General features: G+C 25.4%; 3 protein-coding genes across 5 annotated transcripts; 1 reads left to right on the plus strand and 2 right to left on the minus strand.

Moving 5' to 3' along the window:
- Positions 1–459: 459 nt before the first annotated feature.
- LOC112598051 lies at positions 460–1,815 on the minus strand. Its single transcript, XM_025344378.1, has 3 exons — positions 1,736–1,815; positions 1,130–1,298; positions 460–770 (listed from the first exon to the last, which is right to left on the minus strand). The coding sequence occupies exons 1-3, from the start codon at positions 1,813–1,815 to the stop codon at positions 480–482; spliced, it is 540 nt and encodes a 179-aa protein (XP_025200163.1). The 3' UTR covers positions 460–479.
- Positions 1,816–3,421: 1,606 nt separating this feature from the next.
- LOC112598057 (protein PFC0760c-like) lies at positions 3,422–9,886 on the minus strand. 3 transcript variants are annotated; one of them, XM_025344386.1, is made up of 14 exons: positions 9,587–9,885; positions 9,332–9,455; positions 8,450–8,576; positions 8,174–8,318; positions 6,581–6,722; positions 6,337–6,433; positions 6,142–6,208; positions 5,871–6,071; positions 5,535–5,798; positions 4,488–4,737; positions 4,040–4,101; positions 3,895–3,985; positions 3,773–3,832; positions 3,422–3,592 (listed from the first exon to the last, which is right to left on the minus strand). In XM_025344386.1, the coding sequence occupies exons 2-14, from the start codon at positions 9,441–9,443 to the stop codon at positions 3,429–3,431; spliced, it is 1,782 nt and encodes a 593-aa protein (XP_025200171.1). In that variant the 5' UTR covers positions 9,444–9,455; positions 9,587–9,885; the 3' UTR covers positions 3,422–3,428. The 3 variants fall into 3 exon arrangements, with proteins under 3 accessions (XP_025200171.1, XP_025200170.1, XP_025200169.1); XM_025344385.1 differs by having other exon boundaries at positions 5,535–6,071; positions 9,652–9,886; XM_025344384.1 differs by having other exon boundaries at positions 5,535–6,071.
- A 149-nt stretch (positions 9,887–10,035) lies between these two features.
- On the plus strand, positions 10,036–12,318 carry LOC112598058. Its single transcript, XM_025344387.1, has 3 exons — positions 10,036–10,170; positions 10,291–10,490; positions 10,577–12,318. The coding sequence occupies exons 2-3, from the start codon at positions 10,292–10,294 to the stop codon at positions 12,181–12,183; spliced, it is 1,806 nt and encodes a 601-aa protein (XP_025200172.1). The 5' UTR covers positions 10,036–10,170; position 10,291; the 3' UTR covers positions 12,184–12,318.
- The last annotated feature ends 4,875 nt before the right edge of the window (positions 12,319–17,193 follow it).

Consider the following 17,193-nt stretch of genomic DNA (forward strand, 5'->3'; position numbering starts at 1 on the left):
AATTTGTATTGAATCTACTTCAATATATGGCTTGCCAGGAGATACATACAGATTTTTAGCAAACTGAGAAAAATTCGAGCCTTCATCTGTAATGAATGCTTTGATGTTTAATTTAATATTTTGTAAGCGGGAAATAGTTGAAAAAAAACATCTTTTTAATCATTACCAGAACAGTTATAAGAGATAAGAAAATATTCAATTGGCTGTTTCCAGTTATGATTTATGCCTCTAAGCATAAGTATGAGAGCATACTTGACAGGTTCATACTTTTTGCATTTACTTGTCTCATGAAACCCAACAATTTTGTCTTTGTCGACTTTATAAAATAGATGGGTTTTAAGAGACATTTCATCTGTGCAAAAGACACAATCAAGAGCATCAGGTAATAAGCTATTAATTTTATAGGATAACAAATTAAAAAGAAAACCATTGAATCCCGGTGTTATTTCATACCTACTAGTGACTCTTCTGAACGTCGTTCAGCATGAGGGAAGGTAAAGAGCTCTTTGCATATTTTTGTACAATTTTGCACTTATAAAAAAAATACTAAGAGCTAATTGTTTAATATCATTAGAATATCTATACCCTTTTGATTTTCTGTTTTTGTAGTCAATTTGTGATTTTACTATCAGTCGTACAGTCGGTGAGCAGTATTTCTCAACGACTTTTAGACACGTCATGATAGAATAATCTTCGGCTAGCTCTGGATTAGAACTCATTACAGACTCTAATTCTTTTCTCCTTTTTGTTTCTGCAGAGTTGTTTTCTGAGTTTCATTTTTCTCGGAGTTTGATCTGTTAGAGATGCTGAAGTAGATGTCGATACATCCGACATGGAAATTTTCGACAAGGCAGATGACGTATCTTCAATAAAAATTAAATAGATATTATTAATATTATAATATAATAATAATATATCATAATTATTATAATTTTATATTTATAAATTATATTGTATAATATATATTATACAATAATAAAATGTATAAATATATTATGTAATAATATAATTAGTTTAAAAATTATTTTATAAAAAACATGCCAGGTGTTGAACATGACGGCAAGCTGCAATCCTCCACTGTCACATAGTCATTATTGGCAACATTTTCAACAGCTTGTTTCTAAATTGTACTTTCAAACAATGTCGGTACAGCATCAAGTTTAAGGCGGTTCTGTTGTTCATTTCGAAACATAGAGTTTTCAAAGTGCATTGAACACAACCGAAAATTTTTATTTAAAATTGATGCATCAATTTCTTTTAGATGTGACAATCCACTGTTGTTAATCCAAACTTCACATCTATACAATTAAAAATTAATTTAATATTTGTATTTATTGAAAATACTTTTTACAAATGTTAAATAAATTAATGGTAGATAAGTTCCCACGCGATTCTCCCCCCTCCCCCCCAAATGTATTATATCAAAAAATTGTAATAATTCCCGCTACGCCACGGTCTTTACTTTAGTGCAATGGTCGGCAACCGGCGGCCAGCGGGCCGCATTCGGCGCACGCGTCTATTTTATGTGGCCCGCTTGACGATATTTAATTTCATCTTATATAACAACATTTCAAATATATTCAATAAAAATACTTAAACTGCACATTTTATTTAATCAGTCATGATATAATATAACATGTGTGTAGTATCTATAGTGTATGCTATTAGATTCTGAACGGAGTGATAAATGTATTGATTTTACAATGATGTGCGTTTTTTTTTTTTGTCTGTGTACAGCATAAGTAGTCGAAATAATGCTTCAATTTCAAACTTCGGGAGTGGTTTCCGATGGCAAAGTGAATATCCTTGGTGCATTGTAGAGGTAAATAGTAAACATTTTTACGCAAAACCAGTTTTCGACCAAATCGAATTTTTTTATGGTTGTAATTCAAAAACTAATCACTGTAAATACTTGAAATTTGAAATTAAAAATCGTTAGTCACAATTTTTTTTTATAAACGTTTATAGTTCAAATATTTACGAAATCTATCGAAAACGCGAAAATTTGTAAGTAATTTTGAAGTTGAAAAATCATAAAATTTTTTGTGTTTATAACTAAGGATTAAAAATACTACACTATGTTTCCCCTAAGTTTTCCTTCAAGTAGCTATAGTAAAAACTCGAAGCATCATTATAGGAAAAATTTTAAGTGCGTTTGAATTTTAAATTTTTACGAAATAGCGTAACAATAACGATTTATCCTTAAACGATTTTAAATATTTGTTAATATTCAAAAAGTATAAGTCGTAGATACTTGAAAATTTTACCAGTTATTTAGATTGGAATTTTCTTTACATGATTTAATTTTCAAAATATTTTGACTTTTTTTGAGCTATTTATAGACAACTGACATTTTCAATTTTTCTGAAATTTTTGGTCCAATCAAAATAAATTTAATACAAAGTTCCTCATAAGTTATTCTTATAGTGATCAAAAAATTTTATGAATACATAGGCACAATCTTTTTTTATTAGCATTTGAAGTTCAAATATTGATAAAAATTCGTCAAAACCATGAATATTTGCAAACTATTTTGTAGGTATATTTCATAAAAATTAATAATTAATTGATTAACCATGGCTTTTGCAAATGCGTCCTAATTGAAAAATAAAATATTTATTTCAAAATAGAATGTATGACAATATTTAAATATAATATATCCTAGACTGACAAATCATCTCCGTTCAGAATCGTTTTTCATATACAATGTTACCTATCATTGTATTCAAATTTAACCTACCCTAATCCGAGGTTCACCCCACCCCCTAATGTACAGCAGAGCGGTACCCACTTGCCCACTTTTTTTTTATTTAGCTTATTTGTAGACCATGACATTAAAACATTCAAAAATATATGATCAGGTACAATCTAGTTATTATTTGAAGTTATTTATGATCAATTATCATTATTAACCATGAATAATAGCGTCTAAAAATTGTATTGTTTTATTATTCATTTTTAAGCATACGTCAAATACCCAAACGTAATTTTATAATCTAGATTCGTAAATTCTATAAATAAAAATATTCTGGAACTTAGATTCTTGTCCTACGAACCACATTCTTTTAAATGTCTAATAAAAAATTTGTACAACTGTTATCTAGATTTATTAATTAATAGAAACATACATTTGTCTTTAAATATAAAATATTAATACACAAGTAATTATATTATTTAAAGAGGTACATGAATTTTTTTAAGATTATTTATAAAACAAAGTTAATTTTTTTTTAACTTAAATTAAATTTTATAGTAAAATTCAACAAAAAAATGTATTCAAATTAATTTTACTTACATGCAAAAACAACATAAATAAATACTTACTAACAAGGTATTATTTAATATAAGGGTGGTTTAAATATATATTTAATCTTTACACAACTAAAAAAGAATTTATAATTCTTTACTTATAATTTTATTTTTTTTTTTTACAAAAAATTGAATTTAAATTGATCAGGTGACAAAAAATGTTGTTTATTAGGTTTAATAAAATCATTGGAGGCACTAAATGTTGCTTCATTAATAGATGTATTCTTATCAATAGTTAATTTTTCAGATGATTCACTTTGTGAAGGTTGAAACATAAAATTTCCTAAAAAATTAATACATCTATTATAAGTACTTTATTGTAATTTTATAAAAATAATGGATCTCATTTATTATAAAATTATACACAATATCAGTAAACTATTTTATTATTTTAAGATTGTGATTTAAAATTTTAACATAATAATAAGATATGAAAACAATTTGCTATTTATATAAGACTCACCTGATTGTTGTGGTATTTTTATTCTTTGGAAATTTGATTCAGGAGTTACATCTGAGTTGTCTACAATTTTAAAATTTTTTTTTTAATCAAAGCTTATTTTAATAAATACATTAATAACTTACTGTTAAAAGAGTTTAAAAAATTGAATTGTGTATTATCTTGCAATTGATTAATATCATAAGAATTTTCAAATAATTCAGACAAATCTGACCCCTAAAAAACCAATATTAGTCAAAAAAAAAAAAAAAATTAAATTAATTTACATACACAAAAACTGCTGTTTCCACTATTTTCCAATATCGGCTCTGCACAAAAGTTCCAAAATGTATCTATTAAAATATAAAAATTAAGAAATGTATTATTGTATATTAACTTCAATCAATTTTTTAACTATTTTTTTCATTTTATTCTTTCATTGAATAATAACAAAATAGATATTTAATTGATTACAATGATATTTTAATTTTTATTGAAAAGTTACCTTTGAATTAAAATAAAACAATTAATTGCTTACAAATAAGCAAAATAATCTCAGTTGGGTTATACTGTTGAATTTTAAACAATTTTTATTTTTCTTAATGTAGCATTAAACATACCAAAACTTATCAGTAATGAGTTATTGACTTAATTATTATTTAATTCTTATTTCATAAGATATATTTAATATATAAAAAACAAATTAATAGTAAGAAAAAATAATATTGTTTATACAGACCAGATAACTCTTTGTTTTGATCATTAGATACATTTTCATGTGATAATTGAGATAAATCATTATATATGTTGATATTATCAGAATTAAGATTTTCTAAATTTGAGTGTTTCATAGATTTCAAAGTATTTAATTTCTGTGATTGGTCTTTATCAGTCAGATGACTATTTTTATTATAATGATTATTACTATTCGTTGATAAACTCAATGATATAAGTTTTTCTTGATTAAAATTATTTTTCATATTTATGTTCTGAAAAAAAAAATAAATCAATAATTTAAAAATTATAATATACAACTAAGATGACTATGATAATTGATTATAAATATATATATATTATTAATTGGAACTTTAAATATGGTTAGACACCTACCTACACAACAAATAAAAAATTAACAATTTATTTCAATTTATAAAAAATTAAATATTAATTAATAATATTCTATACTCTAAAGAAAAATTAAATGTAATGTAATGTAATTAAGATATACATTTTTATTAAAAGATAGGAAATAATTAATTATCTAAGACATTAACTATTTCCAAATATTTGAATCAGACTTTTAAGAAACTAAACTCCTTGTCAATTAAAATAGAATCACATTTTAAAGTTTTGGATTTCTCATATTATTTAAATCTAAAAATTTCAAGAGAATTCTAACTTATTTACCATTTAAAATAATTTTTAATAGTAATGCAAATTGTAAGAAATAATGAAATTCATTAGTAGAGGCTATGTTTTTCCAAAAATTTGAGGTTTGAAATAAATTCATTTGTAAACATACATTTTAAATGTTTTTTTCTTTTAATATATGTATACATTTTTTTTTTCTATAATACCATCAAATGAATAAATAAATAATATTTACATTTACAATTGTTTTTAAATAAAAATCTTTTGTCATAAATTTAAAATTAACCGACAATTAGCTAATTGAAGTTATTCTTGTTTGTTCTTTTCTGCTAAGCTTTATAACAATATATCTACTAAATACCTACATCTTAAATTAATGTTAGATATCTACATAATTTAAATTAAAAATATCTACCTTGTTTGTCTTCATTTTACTTGGTTGAAAAATCTTTGAATTCATTATACTTCTATCTTGCAACGAATTGAATGATTTTTTAAATTTAATATCTGATAGTACATCACTAGTTTTACATTTATTGATATGAGAATTTAGATCATCATCATCACCTATATGTTTATCATTGTTCTCAAAATCCATTTTTTCTGATTCTATTAAATCTTTTTTTGTAAATTGAATAATATTCTCTTCCACATCTTCAACATTAAGAATATTTTTTAACTGTGAAGAATTTGTACTTAAGTTTTCATTGTCTTCAACTGCAAATTTATTTAAGTTTTTGCAAATATTTACATTTTCATCATTTGTTTTAAGTGATATCTTATCCTCAGGAGATAAAAGAAAAGTTACATTTTTCTTCGGTTTATTTAATTTTGAATTCTGAATATTTATATCATCTTTTAGAACTTGATTCAATAAATCAAATTTCATATCAAAAATGTTTGAGTCAATTGTGCTGGGAGTATATGACCAAAACAATTGCTTAGTTATTTTCTGAAAATTAAACGTAACAATATTAATATTAGCATAACAACATTTTAGTTTTAATAAATATTTATTTTACCTTATTTTGGTGTTCAAGAAGTTCATTTTTCACACAACATTTTTCATTATATTCTTCATTCAATCTCCTAAAATATAATTATACCATTGAATAATAACTAATATATAATAGATACCTACACTTACATATAACAGCTATAAATCTAAAATAATCATTTTACCCCAAAATTGAATAAAACAAATATGGGGTATTTACCTTAAACGATTTTTACAGTTTTTTTCTCTCTTATTTAAAGATAGCATTTCAAAATAAGCTTTGGAATATTCTACAATGATATGATTTCGTTTTTTATCTATAATAATATATTTTGAATAAATATAACAATAAATTTTAAAATAATATATTCAACTAAAATAAAAAAAACTAAATCTATTTTTAAAAGCACTAAAGATTTAGCAGTGAATTTTTTTGATTACATAAATACATACAATGCAATTACCATTTTCATTTGTAGCTATGTCAATCTTTTCAACTAAATTTTGTAGATTTATCAACAATTTTTCATATTCTAATTTTGTGTTTTTTAGTTCACAATCAGCAATTTTTAATAATTTAACTTCAGGTATATTATTTAGTCGTTCCTAAACAATTTAATGAATTTATATTTTATGTATATCTACTATTAATGTATATTTATATATTTCATAATTTTATTTCTAAACTATTACTTTGTATATGTTAGATAAACTTTGTAGAACTTTCATTAATTATGTTTTAACATAGTTTATTTATAGCATTCCTTATTAACTTTCCTTATTATAAGACATTAAAACAAACATGTTAGCATTTGTACTATGGTTTACATAAAAATTAATTAAAGGAAATCATAACACTATTTTTTTTTTATTATAATTTTAAGTTTATTGGTGTATTATTTTAGTCAACACAATGAAAAACATTTTGGTAAAAATCCAAAGTTAAAAAAAAGATTATTCAACAAGATAATGAGAGTTGATAAATAGTTGCGTTACATCATAGAGCCAACGAATGAGCAGTTGCCTATGTTTTACATGTAAAAATAGTTAGATTTACACAATGATTTTAATAGCTTAAAATAGTATTTCAGAATTTTTTTTTTCAACATTTTAATTGTAATATACTTAAAACAATGGTGTGATTAAAAATTGAATATATCTTGTTGTTGTGTACATGTTATAAATTATAATTTAGTAAAATTATTGAATTTGTTATTTGTATTGTATACTCTTATAATAACCAAATTTTATGAAATTGATTATAATAATTTTATTTACTATAAAAAAAAAATAGAAGTTATATCAAAATTATTACCACAACAGTGTCATAAACATAAAAAAATATTTAAGGTTGCATAAAAAAAATTTAAAAATATTATACTCAATGATTGAAATTATGTTAATCTAGACCAATGGTCAGCAATAAGCAGCCCGCGGGCCAAATTCGGCCTGCAAAGAAAAAATAATTGAACGACAAAAATTATTTTTTTTTTAATAATGCTAGTTTTCCACATATAATATATATTTTATCTATTTTATGATGTATTTAGAGATTACGATGGTGTTTATCATTTATTGCTATTTACAAAAATAGTTGCGATAACACAACAATTATTAATTAATATCTGAGTTTTTAGTTTTTACTAGCCCTTGATATTTTTTTTTGATTTTCTGGACCTCCATAGAATTTAATTTCCGACCCCTGATCTAGACACTTTTGCACGTAAAACATACATCGTTGTCCCAACTTCAGTTTTATGATATCATTTGCATATTTTCAAACACCTATCTCATTAAAAAATCAGCGTTTAAGTGCAAGACCCACACGATATTTAATAAATAAAGACATATTTTAAATATAAGCAAACTTGTTATAGGTGTTATAATGTCCTTTAAAAAAAATTTATTATCATTTAGGACAAATGAATTAGTCAAATTAAAAAAAAAACCTGTTTAAGTTTTATCTAATATAAAACATTGTTAGTTTTCAAATTTACATTTCCAATAAATATCATATTATTATTTTTTTAAATATTATTAAAAATGCAATTTCTAACCTCTTCTTTTTGCCACAATTCCATTTTTATAAACAGCTGTAATTCATAATCACATTTTAACTTATTTAATGTGAATTCTTTCTTTTTATGTTGGATTTCTAGATGAGCTAATGTTTCATTCAGAGAGTTAGTAATGTTGTCAATACTAAAAGAATATAAAATTTTCAACTTGTATTTTGAATTAGTTTTAACATTTTTTTAAACTTTAAAATACAAATATTTTTAATATTTTTTTAATAATATATAATACATTAATGTAATATTATATTATGTTACCTCACTATATCTTCTTTAACTTCTTCTATTCTTGATTTAGTATCATGCAGTTGTTTTTCAATCCATTTATTTTCTAAAGCGACTTGTTCAGTAGAATGCTTAATTTCTTCAATACTTTTTATTTTTACTAAAATATGTATATTAAGTTAAAACTATGTATAATTGATGTATATTACTATGGAACTGATCCTTGAATAAAAAAAATACATAGAAAAATGTTTTGTTGGAGAGAAAATTTTAATTTATCAAGAGTTTGAATTCCTAAGAGATTCAATAAATAGAGGACAAAATTGAATTAGTAATTTGTAAAATAAAAAAAAAATGTATACATAGTATACAATCATTTTTATAAATCAAATAATTATTTGCAGTAGTTTTTATATGTATTATATTCATAACTATGTGTAGTTTCAAAGAAGTTTGTTACATTTTATTATGCTCTATTGGATTTTTGAACCTAAAGTAGTAAAATTCCCATAAAAAAAATTCCTCCAAAAATACTTTAATTTCATTACATATTTGTTTTAATAATTTTTAAAAACAAAATAAATAAATTGTGAATGGGTTTATAGCAAAAATGTTAATCTTTCAATGCTCAATAATGGTGAAATAACTTTGAATAGTTATAATTGAGTTTTAAGAACTTTGAATTATTACATGTTAGTTGCTGGTTTGTTTTTGATTATTATTTATTATTAATTATTAATTATTATTTATAACTTATAAAATCAATAATAAAAACCTATTGCATTAATAATTTTATATTATCAGTCGTTATGTTATAATTCTATTACAATAAAATATCCATAATTTTAATCTAAAGGCTGAATTTACTTTTTAAGAGAAAAATTTTAATTTTAACTATATTTAACTAAAACTCACAACGACACATTTCTTCAAGTCTCCAAAGTTCGATACTGCTTTCATAAAATGTCAAATTAAATTTACTCATGTCGTCAAGCATACTAGAATCATTTACATCATCACCGGACATTTTTATCTGAATCTGAAAATAATAATAATTACTAGAATATGTAAAATATATACAATGTGTATGGTGGAATATTAAATCATTTAATAATAAATGTTAAAATAAAGAATATTTTAGTGAATCAAAGAGTACGATTACTTAACTACCTGTAAATATACACCGTAATATATATAAGAATTTCTGTAATCTGTATATATTAACAGCTAATTACTTGCTGTAATGCTAAGTCGTGTTCTTAGTTCTTATTGATGATTGTGTTAAAGTATTAAATGTTCAAACTTTAAAGTGCTGTAGTAGTGTAGTACTGAATTACTAAATCAAGTTCTTACTTCTTAGTAAAAAAATATATTGTAAAAGACAAAGGTAGGGGAACGTGGGGCAGAACGGGGCCATGGGGCAAAACGGGGACATTCCAATATCTATGTCTTATAATGGTCATACTGATTTAAAAACTTAATATATAGAATCCTTGGGCTAACAATATCATGTGAAAAAAATTTCAAGTTCACATATCAATTATCTTATCAGTAATAAATTAAAATCATCACAAATGCCTCTTATCATCTGATTGATATAATAAACTGATATTTTTTTCCGAAATGTTTTTATGGTTTACTTATTGTTACATAAATTTGTTTTCACTGTTTTTATAGCAAATGTTCTTAAGATTATTTTAATAATATTAATTATTAAAAAAATTAATTGTTGTGTTTACGAACAACGGCTGCAGGTAAGTGTACTCATTGGGGCATAATGGGATAGACCTGTTCGGGGCAAAATGGGGACGTCCCCGTTTTGCCCCAATGTTTTAATTTCATAATTTTGAAACGATATATTACCATATTTATAGAATGGTTAGAAACTATGTTAGAAAAACTAAACGCCAATCGTGGACAGAAGAGTCTATGAAAAATGCCATTATGGTTTGTGTAAACAAAGAGATGGGGTATAGAAAAGCAGCATCAGCATTTGATGTTCCACAGTCAACTCTTGAAAGAAGAGTGAAAGTCTACTTAGAATCTGGAAATAAAACAAATGCTTTTAGTAAAGGTAATCTTATTTAAGTATTTACATTTACAATATAATATATATATATATATATATATATATATATATAATATTTATTATTTTATAAGGACTTGGGAAGTATAAAACAGTTTTCAACAGCGAACAAGAGATTGAATTAGTTGAATACATTAAATCTATGGAGGCCCGTTTATTTGGACTAACATCTTTAGAATTAAGAGGATTAGCTTTCCAACTTGCAGAAAAGAATAATTTAATGCATCCTTTTGAAAAAGACAACTTAAAGGCTGGAAAAGACTGGCTGTATGGATTTATGAAACGACATGCTGACTTATCATTACGCCAACCTGAAGCTACATCAGCGGCAAGAGCTTCTGGTTTCAATCAAGTAGCAGTGGGTAAGTTTTATGCTTTGCTGACAGACGTTGTTGATAAGTACAAATTAACTGCTTCGCAAATATTTAATGTTGATGAAACGGGAATATCGTGTGTCCCAAAATCTCAAAGCAAAATAATTGCATGCCGTGGTCGCCGTCAAGTAGGTACTTTAACATCTGCTGAAAGAGGCCAAACAATTACAGTTGAAATATGTATGGGTGCAGATGGATCTTATATGCCTCCTATGCTTATATTTCCTCGCGTTAGGGCTAAACCAGAGCTTATTGATGGTGGACCACCTGGGTCGTGGGCAGAAGTGCACCCAAGTGGGTGGATCCAAACCGATTTGTTTTTGAAATGGTTTGACAAATTTATATTATTTTCAAGAGCATCTCAAACAAATAAAGTTTTGCTTCTACTTGATGGTCATTCTACTCACACCAAATCTATACAATTAATTGATAGAGCTAGGGATGCTGGTGTAATTCTGCTTTGTTTTCCGCCTCACTGTACTCATAAGCTTCAGCCTTTAGACGTAGGATTTATGAAACCGCTTAGTGTCTATTATTGTGATGAAGTAAAAAAATGGCTGAGGGAACATGCTAATGAGCACAGGGTAGTTACACAATTTCAAATTGCTTCACTGTTTGGAAAAGCTTATATAAAGGCATCAACTATGTCAACAGCAATTAACGCATTCAGGGCAACTGGCATTTGGCCAGTTGATTCAAACATATTCAATGAGCATGATTTTCTAGCCAGTGCAGCTACAGACATTGATTTGGGAGATACAATTTCTGTTAATAATCAACTCAATATTACAGATATGAATACAATTCAAGTAGAAGTTTCAGATCCAAGCCAAAAAGAGAATGTTGCAACAGATATAACAACAAAACAAAACTCACCAGGATGTTCCTATTGGCAAAACAATGCTGAGAAAGTATTCCCTGTGTCTTCTCCTGAGGAAATACAGCCAATACCTAAAAGTTCAAAAACCACTGCACGTTGTTCTAAGAGAAGAGGTAAAACAGCAATCCTTACTGATTCCCCTTATAAAAATGAACTTTTAGCAGCAAATGCAAACTCAAAGCCACAGACTGCAAAGCGTTCATTGTTTAAGAATAAAAATAAAACAAAAAAAATAAGGAGAGTAAAAACTAAGGAACCAGTGTCCAGTGATGTAGATGAGAACTGTCTATACTGTGGTGAGTCATATTCAATATCAGTCGATGGGTGGATTCAATGTTCCAAATGCAATTTATGGGCCCACTGCCTTTGTGCGGGCATTGATGAAAAAGATAAGGATGCCTTATTAACCTGTGAACTTTGCTCTTAATTATTTTAAATGTGTTAATTTTTTAATTAAATTTTTAAGTTTGACTACTTGTGTAGGTACTACATCTATAATTAGTATTTAAATAAAATGTACCTATTTAATAAATGTAAAAGTTTATGTGTTTTAAATTTACAAGCACTTATTATTATTTGTTATTGATTTGTACAATATTATTATATTAAAATATATTCCTATGTATGTATGTACAAGTTATTTATATAAAAAAAAGTTCAAGTAGTTAAACTTATTTGCATATATGTAAAATGAAATAATATTTATGTTAAATAAATAATATTTGAGAGGCGTCCCCATTTTGCCCCATGTATGGGGCAAAACGGGAAAATTATACTTAAACCTATTTTGACCTTTAACACTATGAGACTTAACTGAATGTTTAAAAAATGCTCACATATTAATAACCATATCCTAAAGATTACACAGTTCAAGTTTCAAATCAAAATCACAATTTTTGAGTGAGTTATAGCTTCTGATACATTAACGTCCCCATTCTGCCCCACGTTCCCCTATTAATAAAAATCATGGAACTTACATACTAGCAGCTGTCATGGATTATATAAAACATAAACCTGTTACCAAATACCTATACAAAGTAGGTACATTGGTAAAGAAATGTTGGTAACACAGCGCTCTACTAATAATGGTATTCTATAGCAAATACTTAAAATTTAAATATTAAATTAAAACCTTAATTTTTATTCAAAATATTTGCCTGTATCTATCCGTACTCTGCAGGTCTGCAGTGGTCAAAAACCAATGTATATCTCTGCTGACTACTACCACGATAAACACAAAACGGCTATAAGGACACAATTAAATTCTTTCAGAAAAAACCGCGTGATTTAGTTAAACTGTCAGTGATAGCATCTCGATCATTTGCGTACCAACCGTATTAAGACCGTGGTACCAACAATAAAATATACACCAAGTACACCTGTAAATTCTATGAAACAAAATATGACAAAATATTAAGCTAAAATATATACCTAATAATATTATATTTGAATTTGAAAACATCGAACACGACCGGCTCATAAATGTTAATAAAGAAGCTGACTAAATGGCCATTGGCCAGCATTCTCTTATCTAAAATGAGAGAATTTCGTCTTTTTTTCGGCTACATAATTTATACATTATACATAGTACCTACGATTATCTAGTATTTTTATTTATCTGTGGTTTCAAACCACAATCTCAAATATGATTAAAAGTAAAAGAGTAACCTTAGTCAGCCCTAATTTTGGCGATTATCGTCCGGCACTACCGCGGTTCCGTCGAAGTCGTCAGACCACACTCATCAATTAAACCGATTTTTGTTTTTAAAATATTGCTTTACCATTGCTACAACATTCCAACATGACGTTACCTGTGTAATCTATACAATTGCAAAATACAACCTAGGAAGTTAATAGAAAAATAAAGTGAATATAACCGCGACACACGCGCGTGTTAGCCACATTTCGTAATAAATATTTAACAATAATTTATCTTCAGTACTTATAACGTTGTCGTCCGACTGCCCGAGATTATTCTTGTTTGAGGTGGAGCTATAGAGTATTTCCTATACATCATAATATTATAGGAATTAATAATGTATATTGGTTTAGTCGTTTAGATTTTTAAATTATTATTCAGTATTTTTTTATCATTGCCATTTGCTTTACACAAATCTGGTGGTTAGGATTTATGCAAACGTATGTGGTATATCTACTGGTATGTGTACAGTATACACTATACATCATCATAAAAATTATAATTTAACATTACCTATATCTAGTCATATTAATATTAATTGGAATTTTGCACTGATTTTATTTATTTAAGAACTATTCGCAAAATTTATTTGTAGACTGTAGTACCTACCTATACTTATTAAATATTTAATCTAATTATTTTATTTTTATTTTTTTTACAGTAGATATTCCTAACTTGTGCTATCTATACTTAGAGATATTTGAAATAATAAAACATATTTTGGTTTGTTAAGTGCGATAGTTAAATTAAATTAAAATTTGAATTTAAGTGATAGTAAATTATAGTTATAGAGGTTATAATTAGTTTATTTGGAAATATAATGCCGTAATGTTATAAGTAGTTAAATAATATTAGTAGTATATTTAAATTTTAAACGGAATGATAAATGTATTGATTTTACAATGATTATGTCTATAATTTGAAAACACGATTAGTAGTCGAAAAATGTTTTTTCGATTTAGACGGTGATTTTGGATAAAAAATTGGATCTCGTTTGTACTTTGAACAGGTAAAAATAAAAATTCACTGTATTTTTTATAAAGACTGAGAAAAAATAACAAACAAAAATTAAGGAAAAATGGGAATTGTTACGCTTAACCAGTTTACGACAAAATTGATTTCTTTATTTGTTATAATTAAAAAAGAATAACCGTATAGAACTTTAAATTTTCACCAAATGTTTATATTATTGTTTTATATACATGGTAAGAAATATTTAAATTCTTTTTAAACTACTAAGAAGCCTGAGAAATTTTAAGTTTTTCTTTTTTGTTCTTTATAAACATTTAAAGTAAGAATTTTAACGAAGTTTATCAAAATCACAAAAATTATAAATTTTACCGTAGTTAGTTTCCATTAATTCATAAAAATTATTCTGATTATATCTGAGATTTTAGAATTTAATTCAAGATTTATTGTACATTTTTCAGTCTATATCTTGTTGTGTGAGTAATATGACGTGCCAATATACAAACGAACACGAAATAATTGGGATAGTGCTCGCCGACAATAATAATTGAAGGTACCTAATTGCACGGTAGTTTCTCGGAAATGAACAACATAATTTTGGCATTTACAAACGGTGCGATGACTGACGTAATGCTGAACATCAATAATAGACTCGTAAAATAAGTAATGTATAAATTCCGTGACTATAGGTTATACATTTCAAACTGGAATGACATTTAACACTAATTTTTTTCCTCTAAAATCGAGTAGAAAATCTGATAAATTATCAAATAATTTAAATTAGTTATGACACGTGTAATGTCATGTTATCATAGATGTAGCAAATCATAGTAACGATTCTTTCGAGTCTAATGATTAGCTGTCGCTTGAGTGAAAAATCGAGAAAAATCTGCGTAATCCATTTTGATAAATAAAAAAATAAAATACAAAAATGTAACTCAGAAACTAAAGTATAATAGCTCATTTTTATGACAGATTGATCAAATCTGTAATAAAAAATATATATAGGTACCTTTATAAAGTCTAACAAATTGACAATTTACTATATTGCATATTGCATTAAATACCCTATAGCACTGACCATTGATGCTGAAAACTTTTAAACCTTTAGAAAAGCATTATATTAGTATACTAAGTGGGTAGCTAATTACATGCTCGTCAAAATTTCTTCAAATAATTATAAATTAATAAAAAAGAATATTCAAAATTATTTTTAAAATAAATATTGCCAAAAATCAGAAAAAAGACTCATAAAATACTTAATTTAGACTTAAATACGAGTTTAGGTAAGCTGACAAATCTTTAACTTTTACAAGTTAAAAAGAGAGAAAATTTTTAACTTAAAACTTAATAAAAATAGTTAATTTTCCCAGCCTTATCAACGTTCATAACACTTATTGGAAAGTATCTAACAGGAGAGAATTAAACATTATCCGACCGGATGATTCTTTAATAATCAGAAGTAGGTACAAAAAACAATAATTATTTAGCAAATTTTAAGTGTTGTCCAAAATTAGTTCTTTACCCGGTGTAACTATGAATTGTGCGTTCTTAAGAAGCTTTTTAACGTTCGATAAAAAAAGCAGATTTCTGTTTCATCAAGAACCATTCAATTTTTTAGTGGAAAAATAATACAGATCTAAAAGATTAAAATTTCAGGCATGATTTAAAGTGTTCCAATACATTATTACAACATAACAAAAACATATAATAACATGAGTTATGTAGATCTGTAACATTTCTTACTAAATTTATCATTGAAAAAAAATTAGATACATAAAAATGTATAGGTATTTATCTAAATAAAAATATTTATTTTTTGTTTATAATTAAATTATTACCCATGTATACGACTTGAAATTGGTATATAATATAAAATGGTAGGGTTTATATAAAATAATTAATTCAATTTAAAAAAAAAAAAAACGAAGGCTTAAGCAATGGAGCCATCCAGTGATGAAACTATGTGATAATTTATCGAGATAAAAAAAAAAAAAACACTTATATTTTATTAATTATTAATAGGTTGCATTCCAAAACCGCACACTAATGATTTTGAATCCAAAAAGGTCTTATTAGACAAATCTTCACGCTTTATTAGTTAGAAAAATACTGCTCACTTATACTATTTATGGTTAAAACTTAAAACCGCATACTATTTTTAATTTACAGACCAGATGAATAATTATAAAGTTAAATATTCCTACCAAATTCACCGAAAAGTTTTCTAAAAGAAATGTTGTTTTAAATTGTGATATTCTTATCACCCGAAATGAAAATAATGGCATTTGTTTACAAATAAAATAAAATTATTGTTACTGTAATATGTAAAAAAATTGAATTCTTATGATCTTATTTTCTTATTTTCTTATTATGATGGTTATGATGACCAACCTAAATAGTTGAAAGTAATATATTTTATATTTTAAATTTATATAAATATAATATAAAAAATAACATACTTTAAAATAAATATTAAAAGTATACATTTTCAAGCAATTTATTATAAAATGGTACAATTTTGTCCTACATTTTATTTCAAATGTGTGATTTTTAGTTCAACGATTAATAGATATTTTTTAAATGTTTAAGATGAACTTGAAATTTACTTTTGATATTCTTGATTCTCAATCAGTAAAATATTTTTTTTAAAGTGACAGTCATTTTTTTGTTATGAATATTATATATATATATATTATATATTTTTTTTTCTCTCGTTCTTATATCATTTGTTTTAATTGTTAGTATAACACACACCTATGCAACTGT

The sequence above is a fragment of the Melanaphis sacchari genome, unplaced genomic scaffold (genome assembly GCF_002803265.2).
Source record: "Melanaphis sacchari strain LSU unplaced genomic scaffold, SCAv2.0 Contig44_pilon_pilon, whole genome shotgun sequence".
NCBI classification, from domain to species: Eukaryota; Metazoa; Arthropoda; class Insecta; order Hemiptera; family Aphididae; genus Melanaphis; species Melanaphis sacchari.